This window comes from Hoplias malabaricus, chromosome 2 (genome assembly GCF_029633855.1).
Source record: "Hoplias malabaricus isolate fHopMal1 chromosome 2, fHopMal1.hap1, whole genome shotgun sequence".
In the NCBI taxonomy this organism is placed as follows: Eukaryota; Metazoa; Chordata; class Actinopteri; order Characiformes; family Erythrinidae; genus Hoplias; species Hoplias malabaricus.
Genome location: NC_089801.1, coordinates 7,267,286 through 7,286,441, shown reverse-complemented (window position 1 = coordinate 7,286,441; position 19,156 = coordinate 7,267,286). Strand labels below are relative to the sequence as shown.

The 19,156-nt window shown below is 41.8% G+C and overlaps 1 protein-coding gene across 1 annotated transcript in view; it reads left to right on the top strand.

Moving 5' to 3' along the window:
* LOC136674221 (collagen alpha-1(XIX) chain-like) overlaps window positions 1-13,612 on the top strand; it is a 48,500-nt gene extending 34,888 nt beyond the window's left edge. Inside the window, exons 24-29 of the mRNA XM_066650120.1 lie at window positions 253-297; window positions 1,833-1,985; window positions 5,909-5,975; window positions 6,257-6,397; window positions 13,029-13,106; window positions 13,503-13,612. Of these exons, the coding sequence (XP_066506217.1) occupies window positions 253-297; window positions 1,833-1,985; window positions 5,909-5,975; window positions 6,257-6,397; window positions 13,029-13,106; window positions 13,503-13,612 (594 nt within the window). The remainder of the gene's footprint in view (window positions 1-252; window positions 298-1,832; window positions 1,986-5,908; window positions 5,976-6,256; window positions 6,398-13,028; window positions 13,107-13,502) is intronic.
* The last annotated feature ends 5,544 nt before the right edge of the window (window positions 13,613-19,156 follow it).

Below are 19,156 nucleotides of genomic sequence, written 5' to 3'. Positions count from 1 at the left end.
TTTGAAACAATCAGCGAGAAAGCATGCAGGGTGTGTGTGTTTCCATACACTGCTACTGTCTAAAAGCAATTGATTCTGAGTGGTAGGTGTGCGAGAAATGTTTTTAGCCTCAGGGTCAGCCTCATTCTCAGTATCCAATTATTTGCCACTGCCTTGTGCTCTGAAAAGGGACATCATGGCTATGGACCAGCCCTCCCTCCATATCTCAACACAGGGCCTTCCAGTAATTTCATATTTATTTCCTTCTCACAGGGAGCCAGGGGCAGGCCTGGGGACAGAGGTTCCAAAGGGGAGCGGGTAAGGACTTGAATTGTTTTTTTATTTCTGCTTATCTGAAAACAGTGCAGTGTTCTGTTTGCTGCAGACAAATAGTTTGCCGTAAACAACGGTTGTGTAATATGCATAATTTGCTCTCTACCTTCAATTAAAACGGTGCCTATCTTGGGTAAACAAATGTTCTTCACTTATTTTAATGTTTGCAAACATGGCCTAAGGTTTGACAGGAGCATTGTACGGTTAAAAGTGTATAGACCCCTGTTCATCTATAATTTATTCAGAAATAATTGGTCTTAATGGGTCTTTGGTCACGTTCTTTGTTGTAATGGCAGCTTCTGGCAAAACTTTACTACATTTTGGAATATTGTGGCAATGATTTGAAGGCATTCAGCCATTCAACATTAGTGCAGTCAGGGCACTGATGTTACAGCACAAATGCCACTCCAACTCATCCTTAATGTAATGAAAGGTAGCTTCATCACCCCAGAAAACTCCACTGGTCCACAGCTCAGTGCTGTTTGGGTTTAAGCCTCCTTAGGTTTGCAAAGGTTGCATTTCGTGCTTTAACTAAGCTTTGGGTGCAGAGTTGAATGACTGTTAGTGGTTGCCTCAATGTACTTTTTAAATTTACCAAAAGAGTGTCCACAGACCTTTAACATAGGGTGTGTTATTCTTATCTTGAGGTTGAGACAAGTGTGGAATTGAGTTGAAATCTTATACCTGTGAAGTAGAGACATTAGAGGAACACACGCTCTACAGGTTTATGGCATGTCAATTTTTAAAAATACACATAAATCACAATGTATAAATTTGTAATGTATATCAAGCCAAAATGGGTCTTTAAAAATGTATAGCAGCGGTGAAGATTATGAACATATTTAAATAAACTGAATCACATTTATTTTAGTGTTTTCATTTCACTGATATTTTCGGAAGAGTTGTATAAGCCTACGCTGTACTGGCCGCTCTCTGTTCTTCCTTAGGCATGTCACACCCTAATCATCTTTTTCAGGTCTCCAAACCACACCAGTAATACAGCAAACTGTAATTAAATGTGTTGCCATATAATGGGCTACAAATCCTCCAGGACAACAGCTGCAGTGATTTTCATCAAAAGCCCAGTTCATTCATTCATTCATTATCTGTAACCACTTATCCAGTTCAGGGTCGCGGTGGGTCCAGAGCCTATCTGGAATCATTGGGCGCAAGGCGGGAACACACCCTGGAGGGGGTGCCAGTCCTTCACAGGTCAACACAGACACACACACATTCGCTTACACCTACGGATACTTTGGAGTCGCCAATCCACCTACCAACGTGTGTTTTTGGACTGTGGGAGGAAACCGGAGCACCCGGAGGAAACCCACGCAGACACGGGGAGAACACACTAACTCCTCACAGAGAGTCACCCGGAGGAAACCCACCCAGGCACAGGGAGAACACACCACAGACAGTCACCCAGAGCGGGAATCGAACCCACAACCTCCAGGTCCCTGGAGCTGTGTGACTGCGACACTAACCTGCTGCTGAGCTGAGCTGAATGTTTGATGTTTCAGGGTGATCCGGGGATCCCTGGAGAGAGGGGCGTTCAGGGAGAGAGGGGACGACCTGGAGAGATAGGGCCTGTTGGACTCCAAGGTCCGCCTGGAGAAAAAGGCGTACCCGGTCCACCTGGTTTGTTAGGATCCACCAGCACCTTTAACCCACTGGTATGTGTCTCTTAGTGTTTCATGTGTTAATTATCACTGGCTCATTATGGGAATGTGAAAAGTTCAAAAACACAGAATCTGTAAGAAAGTTGCAGTTTCACTCTTACTAATCAGGCAAATGAATTGACCGTATATTTTCTGATACATTTGTAATATTTAATCTGCACTGTATAAATTATTAGTGTGTATGAACTTTTCAACATTAATATGTCCATTTCCTAACAGTAAGTTAGTGTGTGTGTGAGTGTGTGTGTGTGTGAGTTACAAGCCAGAGCCATGAGGTCCTTTTGCATCTAAAATAGACAACTATGGTGAAGTAAAACTGATGTACAACGGCCAGAGTAAAATCAGAATTCTTTTAAACATACAATTAGCATTAACATAGCATTAGCCTACACACACACACACACACACACACACACACACATATATATATATATATATATATAGACCCATGACAGTTTGAACAATCTCAATGCTTAAATGATTCTTAGACCACCCTCGCCCACCAGAGGGAGGCACAGAGCTCTTCTTGTGTAATTAAGGACAATGAGTAGCACCTGTGTCTGCGCCTGATTATGGGCTATGCTAAGACAAGGCTAGTTGGTAATTAGGGAAACCAGAACTTTCTTCTGGGTATCCTTGTCCTCCTGTGCGCCTTGGTGCCTCCAGACTGTTCTAGGAGCCTGTCTCTTGGGACTGCTCTGGAGTTCTTCCTCTTTTCCACTGTTGCTTATTTAAAATGTAGTTTCTAGTGAGGGCTTTCATTTCTGCTTTCAGTTAATCTGGTCAGGTCATCCCTTTTTCTGAGAGTGTAATGTTGCTGTTTATAATAAGATGGTATTTTGACTTGGATAAGCGTGGTTAATAACCTGGCATTCGCTGTGACATCGCTGTACCAACCCCTGTCCCTAAGCCCAACACAAGAGGCTTTTCCTGCTGTTTTTGTTGGGCCATGTGCAGCATACCCATGAACTTTCCAGAAGAAATAATTGGTATCTCTGTACAACACACACTTCACTCAGCCAGCACCTCAGAGGGATGGTGTGTAATTACTGGAGACTGCCGTCTCTCTCTCTCTCTCACTCTGGCTTTAAAGAGCGAGCTGGGTTTTGTGTTGTTTGTTAGCCATAGACTGCTGCTCTGAAGCCTTCGTAAGTCTCCTGGTGTGCTGTATCTGTCAAACACCTCCCACTTCCAATCAAACAGGCTTGCAACAGGGTCGCACAGGAGGGAGGGGGGTGTCTGTGTGTGTGTGTGTTTGCAGTAGGGGGTGCGTAGTGGTGCTTGGTGCGCCACAGAAAACCACATAACACCTCTGTATACACAGTCACAGAGAACTGTTATATAACAGTTTACAAAATGGAACATCATGATTTAAACGATACAATCAGGATGTAAAAGCTAGGTTTCGCTAGAACGTTCCATTTGGAAATTAGCCGGTGCTAGCATGTGTATCCTCCATTAGCTGAGAAGTATGTTTCCTAAGTAAACACACAAAAACAAGCAAGTTATTTCCACAAAACATTCCTTAACATTCACTTTGAAGCAGTGTATTGTTAGTAGGACACTGCTGATTAAACAGCTTACTGGATAACAGCTCTACTGCGCAGCAAACCAACAAATAACCTGAGGTTTTTGGAGAAGTCAGAAATAAAATGGAAGTAAAAACATGAGCACGTGTGGCCTAAGAGAGGTTCAGAAGAAAGGAAAAAATGAAGAAAAATGTAGGTCAAAGAGGTGGTCAAAGATATGGTCTCTTTGTTCATTGAGGACAACTTCTCGAGTATAGAATAATAAAGTGTTATGCTTATAAGAAGAGAGTTATATAAATGTGTGTGTGTGTTTGAAACATCAGTGTTGTTAGTGTATATATGTTGAAGATAAAAATACTAATGAGTGCTAATGAGTATTAAATAAATAGTTTCTAAAATAGTGGTTGTGTTCTGCCTCACTCTCTTTCGTAATGTGTCTTGGTTGCTAGCCATATTTGTTTTTAAGCTATCCTAGTATAACATGAGGTGTTTGAGAAATATTAAGAGGAGAAATATATTTTAGGATTAGCGGATCACATCAGGGACATGAAAGAACAAGAAAGTCACTTTAGGATGAAATAACCATTGCGTCATTTCAGTGTTTCAAACTAAATAGACTTTCAGTTGCTGAACAGAATAATTATGTAAACACTTATTGTTTATATTGCTGCCCTTATATTTGGTCAAAAAAAGTTACCTTAGAAGACAGCTTCAGCTAGAATTTACAGTGTCTTGCGAAAGTATTCGGCCCCCTTTTCAACCTTTTGTCACATTTCAGGCTTCAAACATAAATATATAAAATGTTAATTTTTTTCTGAAGAATCGTGAAGTGGAATGAAATTTATTGGATGTGTCAAACTTTTTTAACAAATAAAAAACTGAAAAGTGGGGTGTGCAATATTATTCAGCTCCTTTACTTTCAGTGCAGCAAACTTACTCCAGAAGTTCAGTGAGGATCTCTGAATGATCCAATGTTGTCCCAAATGACTGATGATGATAAATACAAACCACCTGTGTGTAATCAAGTCTTCGTATAAATGCAAAGGGAGAGTCTGTCCATAGGACAACAATCACTCGTACACTGCACAAATCTGGTCTTTATGGAAGAGTGGCAAGAAGAAAGCCATTTCTCAAAGATATCCATAAAAAGTCTTGTTTAAAGTTTGCCACAAGCCACTGGGAGACACCAAACATGTGGAAGAAAGTGCTCTGGTCAGATGACACCAAAATCGAACTGTTTGGCCACAATGCAAAACGATATGTTTGGTGTAAAAGCAACACAGCTCATCACCCTGAACACACCATCCCCACTGTCAAACATGGTGGTGGCAGCATCATGGTTTGGGCCTGCTTTTCGTCAGCAGGGACAGGGAAGATGGTCAAAATTGATGGGAAGATGGATGGGGCCAAATACAGGACCATTCTGGAAGAAAACCTGTTGGAGTCTGCAAGAGACCTGAGACTGGGATGGAGATTTATCTTCCAACAAGACAATGATCCAAAACATAAGGCCAAATCTACAATGGAATGGTTCACAAATAAACGTATCCAGGTGCTGGAACGGCCAAGTCAAAGTCCAGACCTGAATCCAATCGAGAATCTGTGGAAAGAGCTGAAGACTGCTGTTTACAAACGCTCTCCATCCAACCTCACTGAGCTTGAGCTGTTTTGCAAGGAAGAATGGGCAAGAATTTCAGTCTCTCGATGTGCAGAACTGATAGAGACATACCCCAATCGACTTGCAGCTGTAATTGCAGCAAAAGGTGGCGCTACAGAGTATTAAAGTAAAGGGGCCGAATAATATCGCACGCCCCACTTTTCAGTTTTTTATTTGTTTAGAAAGTTTGACACATCCGATAAATTTAATTCCGCTTCACGATTGTGTCCCACTTGTTGTTGATTCTTCACAAAAAAATTTAAAATTTATATCTTGATGTTTGAAGCCTGAAATGTGGTAAAAAGTTTGAAAAGTTCAAGGGGGGGTGAATACTTTCGCAAGGCACTGTAGCTGCCTTCAAAACATGATATGGTTTTAATCTGGAATACACAATAGCTGTTTAATTAAGTTACTGAATCCCACCCTATACACATCATACATAGAAGTTGTCGGATGGCAAAATGAACCCTTCTTTCTTTTGAGATATATTGTTAGTAAGCCGAAATTCCTCCAAATAAAATGCCTCACCAAATGATCCACATGCTATGCAAGATGGCATTCAAACGGCTGATTAAAATGCTGTTACATGCCATTCATTCCTTTATCTCTGAAGGCACTGGCATTCCCACTATGAATAAAACATGCATTATCACCATTTCATAATTGCTTTTTCTTAATCTGTAGCACATGTTGCACTGATGTTTGTGTACCCTTTCTTTTTTTGTCTGCAGAGTGATCCTGCCACCATGGAGGAAATTAAAACGTTCATCCGAAATGAAGTATTGCGCGTCTTTGAAGGTACATCTGCTGCAACTGAGACGTCCTTGTAGGGTTTTTTCCCTCCGGGGGCTGATTAGTTTTGACTTTCATTGCTTTTTCTCAGTGTGCGTGTGTAGGGCACTCCGAGATTTGTCAACATTAGTTTAATAGGAAATTAAGTCAGGCCCCGAGGGTTGTAATTGGTATCAGACAATCGTGTATGATTTCCGCAGTGATTTTTATGCCAATACCGCCTTTTATATTTATCATGAATGTAGTATATTTGGTCTCACTTACTGACAATTAATGTCTTTTTGCAGAGAGATTATCAAGCTCCGCCATGCTGCAGAAGACACCGGCAGCTATATTGGCTGCACATGGTCGCCAGGGTCCCCCAGGGCCTCCTGGTAATGATGGCTCCCCAGGACCCCCTGGAGAGCCTGGACCGCCAGGTCCTCAAGGTAGGAGCCAAAGACTTTCAGACTGAAGAAGCTGTCTGCTTCCTTGACAGCTAACAGTGGACACTTACTTTTTTTTTTTAGGTGTACAAAAATATGCAGGGCTTAAAATCTTCATATCTCTTAATGTGGTGTGTCACAAGGGTACATGCTTGGCCCCTTTGGCTTTCCAGTAATCTCTGATTTCCTAGTCAAGGAAAAATGCTTATTTGAAAAGTGACTGACAGATCAGTAACACCGTGTGCCTCTATGTATGTAGGACAGAGACCGAGAGAAAACTGTGAGAAATGCTGTTTTGGCTGTTCTTCATGTTTTTTGTTTTTTTTTGATATGCCTTGTACAGACAAAGCTTATCCTGCTTGAGACAGAAAAAGAGCTTCCAGCTGAACTGACCACCTGAGAAGTAAAGATGTGATCAAGTTCTTAAGTGTCTAGCGCAGAAGTGAAGCTAAAAAGTGTTTGCACTGATGTTTTAGAAAATCTGTCTGAGGGCATTTAACACAACTGACTGGAACTGTGTTGCAAAGGATTTGCAGGTATTTTTCTCTCACTTTGTGCATTTATCAGCACAGTCTAAAGGCCATGAAGCCACAAGAAAACAGCTGAACATGTCAGAGAGGCTAAAGAGAATATATGAAGACAAAGGACGAATTGGCTGAGAATAAGAGAATGTACTATCAGGGTGGACAGAGAAAGAGAGTGTAAGAAACACCAAGTAAATAAAAGATATCTCGTTCTGGAATGAGAACTAGTGAAACTCAAACACATATAAAGAAAAGAGAGAGAGAGTGGTGGTGGTCATTCATCAAATCTAGCCAATTGTCTCCCCCAACCCTCTCATCAATTATGGTGAGCTGCTTCAGTTTGTTGCCTCTCTCTGAATTACAGAGGTCCTGTCCTGCATTAAAAGAGAAAAGTTGGCTGCACACGCTTCTCAGACCTTTATTACTGTCAGTTTTATAATATTAGTGTGTTAATGTTGAAAACGTTCAAATGCTTCAGCCTGTGCCTTGAATGCACATGCTTCTACCTCACCGTGTTCAGATGACATTCTTAAACATAAAGGTGTGTGAAAGGGCTCTTTGGAGCAATGCCATAAAAGAAACACACTTGATTTCCTTAGGAACATTTCAGTTAAATATGTAAGGACCCGGGCGGCACGGTGGTGCAGCAGGATAGTGTCGCAGTCACACAGCTCCAGGGACCTGGAGGTTGTGGGTTCGATTCCTGCTCCGGGTGACTGTCTGTGAGGAGTTGGTGTGTTTTCCCTGTGTCTGTGTGGGTTTCCTCCGGGTGACTGTCTGTGAGGAGTTGGTGTGTTCTCCCTGTGTTTCCTCCGGGTGCTCCGGTTTCCTCCCACAGTCCAAAAGCACACGTTGGTAGGTGGATTGGTGACTTAAAAGTGTCCGTAGGTGTGTGAGTCTGTGTTGCCCTGTGAAGGACTGGCGCCCCCTCCAGGGTGTATTCCCGCCTTGCGCCCAATGATTCCAGGTAGGCTCTGGACCCTCCGTGACCCTGAACTGGGTAAGCGCTTACAGATAATGAATGAATGAATGTAAGGACCCATACACATAATGTTATTTAGGAAAACAAATGTGCTTGTCATAGCATTGCTCCAAAAAAACTCTTCTCCGTACCTTTCATTTTTGATTGTTTGCTATTGAAATGTAGTGTTGTTGACAGTGGCCAGATGTTGTTGTCCTGAAATGTAGATTGGGCCGAATGCTTTCACATTTGGCTGCTCTCATTGTAAATGTCTTTACGATATGCCTTTCTAGCATTTGATAGCTCAACAGTTGAGGAAGAAAAAAAAAAACAAGCAGAGAAAAGCATAGTTTATGTTGAGTCTCTTGGTAAATCAGTCATTTAAGAACTTTTTTTAAAATTTGGCTGTTTTTGACTTCTAACTTTGAGGAGTGTAATATTTCCTCATTATTTCTCGTCACCCTTCACTGGCTTTGGTCCTCCATTGGAATATCCAATTTGGCCTTTTAATATGGATTGTGCCAAAACGAATGGTTTATGGAGAAAAATATCCCTGCCATAGCGGCCTCTCGCTCTCGCTTCGGAAATGCTGATTTCGCCTGGGGTCAGTTTTCAAGCGAGTCCATTCACACGAAGAGCTACGGTCACAGCCACTGCCTGCTGAAGGTGCTGTCAAAGTAAATAATGCTTTTCAGTCAAACGCTACACTATACGAATGCTATTTTCCTGTTTTGGATTTCTTGCCTCCTGTCTGCTTAATGCACCATTTGATTTCTTATGCCCTTTCCTTCCAGTTATTCTTTTGCAGAAAGTGATGAGGTGTTTTTAATTTTCTTTGTTGTTTTTTATTCTAAACCAAATCTCAGACTATATAATGTATATATTTTCAGCATGTAATGTATCTGAGATTAAACCTACTCATGCACATGTATATTTTACTACATATGTACTGTATGTTTTGTCATGCTTTAAGTGACAACTAAAAGTTGTTTTTTTAATCACTTTTAATATTTTTAATACTCTGTGACATATTCCTCTAACTCTATTAAAAATATCACATTTATGGTCTAAAGTAATAACCAAACAGGTCATTTTTATAAGATGTTCCCTGGTTGAGTGGATAAAGTCTGGTTATATTTAACCATCGTAACCGAGTGTTACCTTTAGTGTTTCAAATAACGGCAATGTACCAGGCTATGATTTTGTTATGCTGCTTACAACAACCATGTGTGAATAAATTTGGTGTGTTTGCATTGGCTGTAAACTGCAGGGATTACAGGGGAATATGGTAATGTTATGAAAGAATGCGAAAGCCTATGTAAATTCTTTCCTGAAGAGAAGTCATTGCTTCTAGACTGAATTGCTATTTCATTATGTGCAACGATCTTGTATCTACACTCACTGGCTTTTTTTAAATCAGAAAAGCTATGACTTTACACCTGAAAAGTGCTACCTGTAGCATATCTTTACCACTGCTGCATAAAAACATTCTGCAAAATAAACTAATCCAGACAAGAGATTTAAGAATCATGAATCATTTTTAATTAACAAAAAAATAAAAAATCACCAACAATTATCACTTTCCAAAGAAAAAACATACGTCATCATTTTGTCCATTTTTAGTTTACATCGTGCACACTGCAGCTGTCCTTCACTTTGAGGCATTGTGGTGCAGCAGGTAGTGTCACAGTCACACAGCTCCAGTATCCTGAGGTTGTGGGTTCAGGTTCCGCTTCGGGTGACTGTCTGTGAGGAGTTTGGTGTGTTCTCCCTGTGTCCGCATGGGTTTCCTCCCATTTTCCAAAACCACACACTGGTAAGTGGATTGGCGACTCAAAAAGTGGCCGTAAGTGTGAGTGTGTGTCGCCCTGTGATGGACTGGCGCCCCCTCCAGGGTGTATTCCCGCCTTGCGCCCAGTGATTCCAGGTAGGCTCCGGACCCTCCACGACCCTGAACTGGATAAGCGGTTACAGACAATGGATGACTGTTATTTTCACAGACTTCCATTGAAAATTATTTATTTTCCTTCTCCTACAAAGTTACTAGTTTGGAGATATTTCTTTGGACAGCAACAATATTAAAAAAGATGAGCTACAGCCAAGAATTCTCCCCATGATATCGCACCATAAGACCTGCCCCACATTTCTGGGGCTGTCTTTCATCCATTCTGCCTCAGTAACTTCACTCACATTCAGCAGCAATAACCATCCCATATATTCTACTGTTACATGCAAGTATGCCTCATTTGTACATGAATGTTTAAGTCATCAGCTAAATTCCGAAAATGTCAATGCAGTTGCCACCAGTCAGTGACAAAGGAGGGGTTCTGATATTTGATCTGTGGAGTAGAAATTAGATGATTAATGCAGCTACAGATGTGCTACACTATACCTATATGGTCAGTCTACCTGTGCCAGTGAGGCAGGTGTACTTTAGAAAGCGGCAGCTCAGTGTATAATCACCGTATGTATAAATAAATGCACTCTAAAGAAAACTGAATTTAAGCAGCAATTCTGGCTCTGCTTGGTGTACTGGTGTGGGCAATACCACTGACTTCAAAGCAGCACAGTGGGGTAGTGTTGGATCTTCTTGGGCGCACACACAACGCTACACCAGTGAGAGTCCTTGAGCAAGACTCCTAAAGCTATATTCGCTTTCATCTGTAACAAAGAACTGTGAGTCACTCTGGATAAGAGGGTCTGCTGTATGCTGTAAATGTAATCAAAGCCTTCTATAACAAGTACCAGGGCCATATTTTGCTGCTATTGTATTGCAATGACCCCTTGCTTCTCTTAGTTTTGAGACCTGCCCATGAGTATGTGACCACAGGGAGCCATGATAACAGGCCAAAGGTACAGTAGCGCTGTTCTTCCCATGGAATGCAATCTCTTTCCCTGAATGCGTCTCCGTGTGCTCCAGGCATAGGCACGCACTCTGTGTGTTTGTATGTGTGCCGCCTTAGCTCAGTGGAATGATGGAGTGGTGTTCTTGAGTTAGATCTGCGTTCATGGACCTTTTCTCCCTGGAGTATTACACTTGTAGTCTGTGGGCTGTTGCTCCTCTAGGTACGTAGGAGTGCAGTATGCAATATTAGAATCTGCAGAGATGCTTGTAGTTAGGCCCAGCAGCTATAGAGAGGCAACTGTTATGCGTGCATTCGGACATGTGGGAATTGCAATCATGTGCATGCATTGACTGACTTTATCTTGAGACGGTCAGGGGAAATACATCATTGCCATGAGTCTGTGTTAGAGAACTAGTTTGCATTTGCTGTGTTTTCCTATATGTTTGTTAGTGTGTGTTATGCCTGTTTTGTTTGCTCAGCCTTGCCTCTGCAACAGCGTTGTGGTCACACATGGAAATCTGCTGCCCGAAGTTAAATTTGCTGTGGATGTGCCTCCTATGTCATGAAAAACAGAATTGTCTTTGTCATTTAATGTAAAATGTACAGATTTTTCAATGTTTAAAAATGTACTTCACTCCCCAGTCCACACAGTCTATATAAAATACAGTGGAACCTCTACCTATGAACTTGATCCGTTCCGTGACCCGGTTCGTAAGTAGAAAAGTTCGTTTCTCGAGTCTATTTTCCACATTTAAAATAATGGAAAAGCAATTAATGTGTTCCAGCCCCCACCCCGAAAGTCACCATTTTTGCACTGATATATGTTTACAACTCTCTCAAATTAGTAAAAAAATACATGTAGCATTACTAAACATAAAAGAGAAATACAGTGGTAACAGTAATAAAAAAGAAAAAAAGTTTTAAGTTAATCGCTACCTTGAAGACGTGACGACTGGCTGGAGGAGTAACACAGGCACTGGCTGTATGACGGGAGGTGGGGGGTGGGTGGAATAACGGAGAGTAGGTGGGTGAATGTGGGGAGACGAAGCGTAGATACGGATTAACTTAGCACGAATTTCGATGTCTGCTATTTACACTAATGCTAAATTGCTAAAGCTACAATTTGCTAATCTTAAATGCTCACTCAAGTCTGGGCGCACTGGGAGACTCGCCTATTGGGGTCAGGGGCCATTTCCAGCCGCCGGCTCGGGTTTGTTTCTAGAGTCATGGTTCATTGGTGGAGGCAAAAAATATTCAAATGCCCGGTTCGTATCTTGGAAAGTTCATTAGTGTAGGCGTTTGTTAGTAAAGGTTCCACTGTATTATGAAATTAAGCTGAGAAAAAAGCTAGTTTTGAATTTCATGTTTTTGTGATGTCACAAATTCAGCTCACAAATATGCGAGTGCTAAGCAGCTAGTTACCCTTCCACAGTTTAACCCTGCTCCATGATGTTAAATGTACAGCCTCTTCTTAATACAGCACAAGATCAGAAATCAGAACAGAAATTACACACTTTTTAATGCACAGGTGCACTATTTCCTGAACTGATCTTGAAATCTGGCCTGTGCAGATGTTTTTGTATTTCACTTTTATCCCAATGTGTTAAAATCAGCAAATACATTCTGTGATGTTACATAATTATTTAAAAGCTGTTTATTTAGATGTTGAAACTAGTTAAAGTTGAACTGAGGATAATCTTAATAATATGAATACTCCCTCAGAGAAAATGCTAAGTTCACTAATAAAGATTGAAGGCCAGTAGGCTCCACTTACCATCAGGCGAATGAGCTCCTGTTTACTGGTCCTTTCTAGGTTTTATTTAAATATCGGCATAATTGGAGTTCATGGGTGAAGTGTTCCTGCTGAGGTCTTAGGTGTGTCCTAATGAGCTTATATTTGGAATAAAAGATTTTATTTACTTTTTTTACAACTTATAATTAGGCCCTGATGAATATGAATAGTTTTGTCACAGTCACAGAAGCTGATATTAAGAAGATTAAAACCTAGAAAATCAATGATTCCAATGCTAATGTGGTTGTTTTTCCTCCAATTAAAACTTCCAGTTAAGCCCTGCTTTAGTGACTGATATGATCAGTGTTCATTACAGTATAAACCAAGCCACTAAGCGTTGATGCTTTATTAGTGGGGTATGTGAGAACTCAGTATCAGTCGATATTATCAGTAAAATGATCTATCGGTCTGCCCCTACTTATCTGTGGCTATGGGTTTATACTGAGAGACAAGACTGTACTGTTTGGTTTGTACTTGATTAGTGAAACTGGGTGTTTTGCATTGTGTGCAGGTTATCGAGGACAGAAAGGGGAGAGGGGTCAGCTAGGTTTGGGGATTCCAGGAGCACCAGGTCCTTCAGGCCCACCAGGTATACACTTGCTTCCCAAACCATGAAAATGTTGTCCTCCAAGAGTTTCCCTCTCATCAAATCTGCAACAGCATTGTTTAAGCGCAAGGGTGCTTGACGCCTCCTGAAAAATCTAACAAGCATAGAATCCTCTGAGGTGCCTCTTAGAGAGTTGCCAAATAAGAGGAGGAACGTTATATTCATGGGTGTCTTGGGATAGTTTAGAAAGGAGCCCGTTTTGTGTATGAGGTGATTCTGAAGACTGGATCGTACAGGCGAGATGGCCGTATTAAAATGGTAATCTGCAATCCACCAGTCTAGTCGGGGTCACGTTTAACCTGGAGGGTGATTTATACTGGGGTTTGTCTCCTAACAGTTTACCTTTGTCTTATTACCTCCCCTTGTCTATTCTTACAGGTCTACCAGGGATAGGCATACCCGGACACCCCGGACCCCAGGGCCCAGATGGACGATGCAACCCTGCTGACTGTTTCCACACACATCCCCACGGCCGCCGGGCAGCTTAGAGTGCCCTCGGTCCTTCTGTAGGCTTCAAACTCATGAGTGGATCCTCAAAAAAGCCAACATCCACAGCCCTCTTACTGTCAAATATGAACTAATGCAGCAGAAAGAGGCATGAGAACACCTCAGAGTTGTGCCAAATCACTACATCCTCTCTCGCGTTTCTCCTGCTTTGCCACCAGTTTTACTCCACAGTTGTATTACTGTAATATTCTCTTTATTTATTCACTCATTTGATTTCTCTGTGCGCGACCAAAAGCATTCCGTATTTACTGGTTGGCTGCTTTTTCAGGAGTGCGTGTTATATAAGCTAGGTCAAACAAAAACTCTTTTTTTACCTCAGCTTTCTTTTTTTTCTGGCTGAGACAATGTTATTTTGTGATGGAGCTATGCAATCATAAAAATTCGCATGAATATAATAATGAATACTGTGTAAATATTATAGCGTGTGTAGGTGGCCGAGCAGGAAGTACGCTTCTGCTTTTTTAAGGTGTAGTTTAAAGCTGCGGGATGTGTTTTGCATGGGAAGGCGATGTACGAGCACTGTTTATTTCATTATAGATTCATGAAGGATCGGTCAAGGCCTGTTGCACGTTCTTTTTTTCTCTGTGGGGATGTGCAAGTCCATCTGTGTTCACTTTCATAATCACGGGACCTGAGTTTAGCAGAGGCATGTTGTTTATGGAATGCAATATATTTATATAGAAATGTAATCTGTGAGAGTTGTAGTATTTACGGAGCTACAGAGTACGGTATGATGTGTCTACACTGAAAAGTGGTGCTTTGAAGTTTGACTGTGTACATCGTGTCCAATGCATAGATCCAGAGGAATGAAGCTATGATTCTGTGAGTGAAAATAGGTGCCTACGCACAACTACACTCTTTATTTGCTGAATTGAACACAGCGCAGTTTATCCTCTGAATGGTTTGTTTGGGTTTGGCGTTAATGACATTAAAGTGTGTTCGATTCATTGTATTCACGTGGAAGTGATGCACAGTCAGTCTCACGTTTTTTCCAGTGTAAATGCAGACTGTAGTGGGTTATTTATGAGGTTAGAAAGCTGGGGTTGGTGGAGAATTTGTTGTTTACAGTTTACAATGGAGCATGCAGCTGACCCCCACCACCACCACCTCCCTCAACCTGACCGTTACTACACCCAACTTCATTGGTGCTGTATGTATATTTTCTGCTGGCGCGATGATTGTGGCTCTAAGACGCTGTTGCTCTTTTGTTATTCACCAAGTTTGTGTCCGGTCTTCTTCTTGCTGAGGTACTTGAATATTTTTTTTCATATATTTTTCCATATTTTTGGAAAATGCCATTTTTATCAACAGAATCCAACAATTCATTCTTCTACAGAGTGCACACACACACACACACACACACACACACATGCGTCTTAAGACTGTATTTCTGTGTAAATGTATTGATTATTTATTTGCAGTGGTGAGGGTGTTTATCTCGTGTGTTGATTCCTTTTTGTAGTTTTTCCTGAAAGAGCTTCGCGCTGTAGATTTTGCATTTTTTCTTTTTCTTCCAGTGATAGGAACGTTTTTTGCTGTTGTATCAAGCCCAAACCGTGCGACGTTAAGCAAGAGATTTCACTGATTTCTTTGCATTCAGCAGCCGAAAAGGACTTTTCAGTCGCTGCACTCTGAGCCGAGCTGGGAGGCCTTTCAACTTCTCACAGAATTGAATTTGTCTCTGCGCCCGGGTGATGAAAGTCTCCAGAGCGACGGGCGTATAACTGACACATATGTGATCTTTTCCTTTTGGCTCCGGTCTGTGTTCTAGCCAGGACTTTGCTTTCATTTCTTTTCCCGTTCCTAACGAAGCTGCGCTTTCATATTCATACTTTCTCTCCGTTCGTCTTTTGTACCATGAGAAAGCAAACTTTCTTTATGCTTTAGTTGGTATTGGAAGTGATGCACCAGGGCACTGCTGCTCTAAAGTGGAACAGGCTCAGGTCATTGTCAGTTACACTACTAGAACGTCAGAGAGTTTATAATTGACCTATCCGTGGTTCGCCCGCAGATACGCTCTGTGTACAAACTATTGCCAAACGTAGCAGCTGTGGCTGGATTAGACACCTGCAAAACAAATGACAATCACTTTCTCAAATGCATTTTTAATAGCAACTGGTGCCAGGTTGGAGAAGCTTTACAGAGGGTTGGTGTAATGTAAGACTCCGCTGCACAATGTGCACAAATTTGATTCATGTCAGTTGTTTAGTTTCTGAAATATTACACTCTGTACTGTGTGATCATGCTACCATTTACATAGTGGCAGATTTGCTGTTTCTGTCGCACTTATGTTCCTTGGGTAGCTGCAACAACAACACCACTCTAACTGCTTGGTTTCAGAGAAAAAAGTGTAGTGGTGGGTGGGGAGTGGAGCCAAACGCAGATCACCTTCAGTGACGAAGAGTGGTTTTCATTTTCACCTCGGTTGGGATCTGAGCTCTGTGTGTACTAGTCAGGGAGTGTGTTTTACCCCGGCACCAATGGGAGGCACTGCCTGAGGGCAGTCAATCATGGTTAATATTTAACTGGGAAGAAGGGAGAGAATAAAACAGAAATGGGAATGCCACATGGGGGAGCTTTCGCAAAAGAGAAGGAGGTTATCAGAAAAATGGGTTCAACTGAGAAGGTTAGCTCTGCTTTTATTAGGAGCCATTTCCTTTCTCTTTATCACTCTTTGTTTTCTTAAATCGAGACAAATCAGTATCTTCACGTAACAGTCACCCCTCTACAGTGCTGCTTCCCACAGTCGTTAGTCCAGCTCTCAGCAGGTGAGCATAGTCAGCTCTAATGAACCCAGAGGATTCTGGGAAATGGAGTTCCTGCTCATCACATGACCAAGCTTGCAGGTGATCCTAATTTAAGATGTTTTTCCTCAGTGGTTTCTTCTGTGTGACACATAGTCCACGGTATCAGTGCTTCACTGAAATGGAGGCATTTTTAAATACACTCATTACACACATCAACCAAGTAAATGCTGACACAGCCTGAGGGCAGTAGGGCAGGGAACTGTGGGCGGAGCAAGGATAGGTCAACTCCATGGTTACGTTCTGAACGGACAGACTCTGATTTGACCGCGGTGAATAGAACCGGTCGAATGTTAGCTTTCAGGGCAGTGTTGACAACCCTTACATTAATGCTTTTTCATTCAGGTCTTTCTCTAATGGCACTGCAGGGCCAGCGTGGTCAGGAATGACCATGATTTGAGGTCCATTACCTTTTGACTGTTGAACTAATGCCTGTCAATCCTCGCTATCCATTTACAGGCCAAACCAAAGATGAAACGTACTGTGGTATTTGTGTGGCCTTGTTTGTTTTACACCAGAGCTCTGGGGCTGTGGAGGTCGAGCTAGATCAGCTGCGGTTTAGCACTGTATTCATGACCTGATCATAGTCTGCCATTTACACTGTGCTTCCAGTTTTCTGGATACCAGTCTTGCTTTCTGAGCTACGCCTGCCATATGCAAGTTTACAGTTAATGTAGCCCACCTGTTACAGTACAGAGTGGATCAGACCCTACTGATATGAACACAACACCCACTAGCGTAGGGTGACCAGACGTCCTCTTTTACCTGGACATGTCCTCTTTTTTAGACTTAAAAAAATGTCCGGGCGGAATTTCACAAACGTCCGGGATTTTGTTTTTCTAGAGCTTACATAGAACTTCGAGAAGCGTTTCGATCACAAACTAGTCCCGCCCTCCCCTACTCCGATTGGTTCGCTTGAGTGAGAAGGGGGCGTGGTGAAGTAGCCTAAAATCTTCTGATTGGACGCTCTGACTGTAGAGCTACCGTTATTGGTCGATAACCTTCTCTGTAAACATTTAATTGGTCAGTCTGCACGTCAGTAGTCCTTGTTTACGTCAGGCAAAGCTCATGCCGAAACGTAAGGCCCCCCTTCGAAACGTGTCCTCGTTTTCACCATCTCAGATCTGGTCACCCTACACTAGCGTGCTACCCCAGTCCCGCAGAAGGGTCCACAATCCAAGTACAATGTGGTCAGTGGTGGTCCTGAAGTGGTCCTGTAGCAGTTTCTTTCAGTGTCAGGTTGCTGAACGATTGTGTAGCATCGGATACGTCAGACAGCCATTTTGGTTGGTGTTTCTGATAAAATGGCCTGTTGGTGTCAGTAGAAGTAATGATGTATGGATAAAAGTGGAGATTCTGCAAATAGGAACAAGCTGTGATCACAGACACTGCCGCTAAATTAAAGACAGGAATTTAGGAAATGTGTAAAATACTAATCTATAACTCAGTTCAGACGTGTTCAGTCTGGTCCCTTGGACTCAACATTAATGTTTATGTTGATTTGATGTGGTTCAAGAAAAATGCTTCAGTCACTTTCCAGTTTTTCGTAATAACGTGCTGTTTACTAAAATTAATCACGTCACAGTGGTCTCTAATTTAGCAAAGTAACTGACAGCTTTTTTCCGGATTATGGCCCTGGTCTGATAGAACGGCTCCTGAATGTTAATCAGCTGTGTTTGATGAGGCTGTAGAGCTCCCTGCTGTAAATACACCTGATGTGTGTTTCATCATACTCCGCTAGTTACCGAGGAAAACAAGGCGCGTGATTAGTTTAACAGCCGCTCTAGAAACATCAAGTCATACAGCAGCTTCAGGCGTGTCTGCCTCCTCAATATGCAGCTAATTCGCTGTTTTACACAATGGCAGGGGTCTTATGATGGAGAGCCTCACGAGCAGCGCAGCAGGAGACCTCACTATCAATTACAATAATATAATCTACATATTTGTTTAAAGCTCCGGGGAGCATATTTAAAGCTAAGTTATATGTAAAGTCACTAATAATAAGGAGAAATAGGACTTCCTCGTGAATTTGAAAACAGCTCATCATTCACTGAGAGAAGCGCTGGTGTTCAGCGCTGTTCCTCACACTTCTCTTTAGGGCTTTGAGAAGCGTTTTGTTAATGACCGTGTATTTACCCTATGTTTTATTTATTTGTATTTTTTTTTCTGTATCCAGAAACCGACTGGAAGATTTCCCCAAAGGTGTTCAGTTAATTAACTTTTGTTTGGTTCAGTTCAGCCTCAGTGCTCTCCTGAGACGGCTGCTTTTTAAACACAGCTTTTGAATTTCTTACATAGGAACCAACCATGGACTATGATTTTATTTATTATCATATCTCTCTGATTTGAGCTTGTTTTGCTGGGGGCAGCACATATTTAGCGATGTGAGATGAAGGGACAAAAAGCCTGTCATTTCAGATGAAAATAAATGAAACTATGTTTTCGTATCTAAACCTCCAAGAGGTGCTGTTCATATGTAGAGTGTCTTTCTTTTTTTTTTTTTAAAGCTGACTTTACTTTTGGGTTTGTTTTCATGTTTTTATTAAATCATGCTTTTTTGATTGTTGCGTCTAGTGGATTTAGCATCTCCATTCAAACCTACACTAAACAGACAAAGCTGTACACTTCAGGACTACGTTGTTTTTCATTGTCGTTGTAGCTGAGTTTGTAGAGGGGGGATAAACTCTTGTTTTTAGAGATGGTTGAAAGTAAGATTGATCC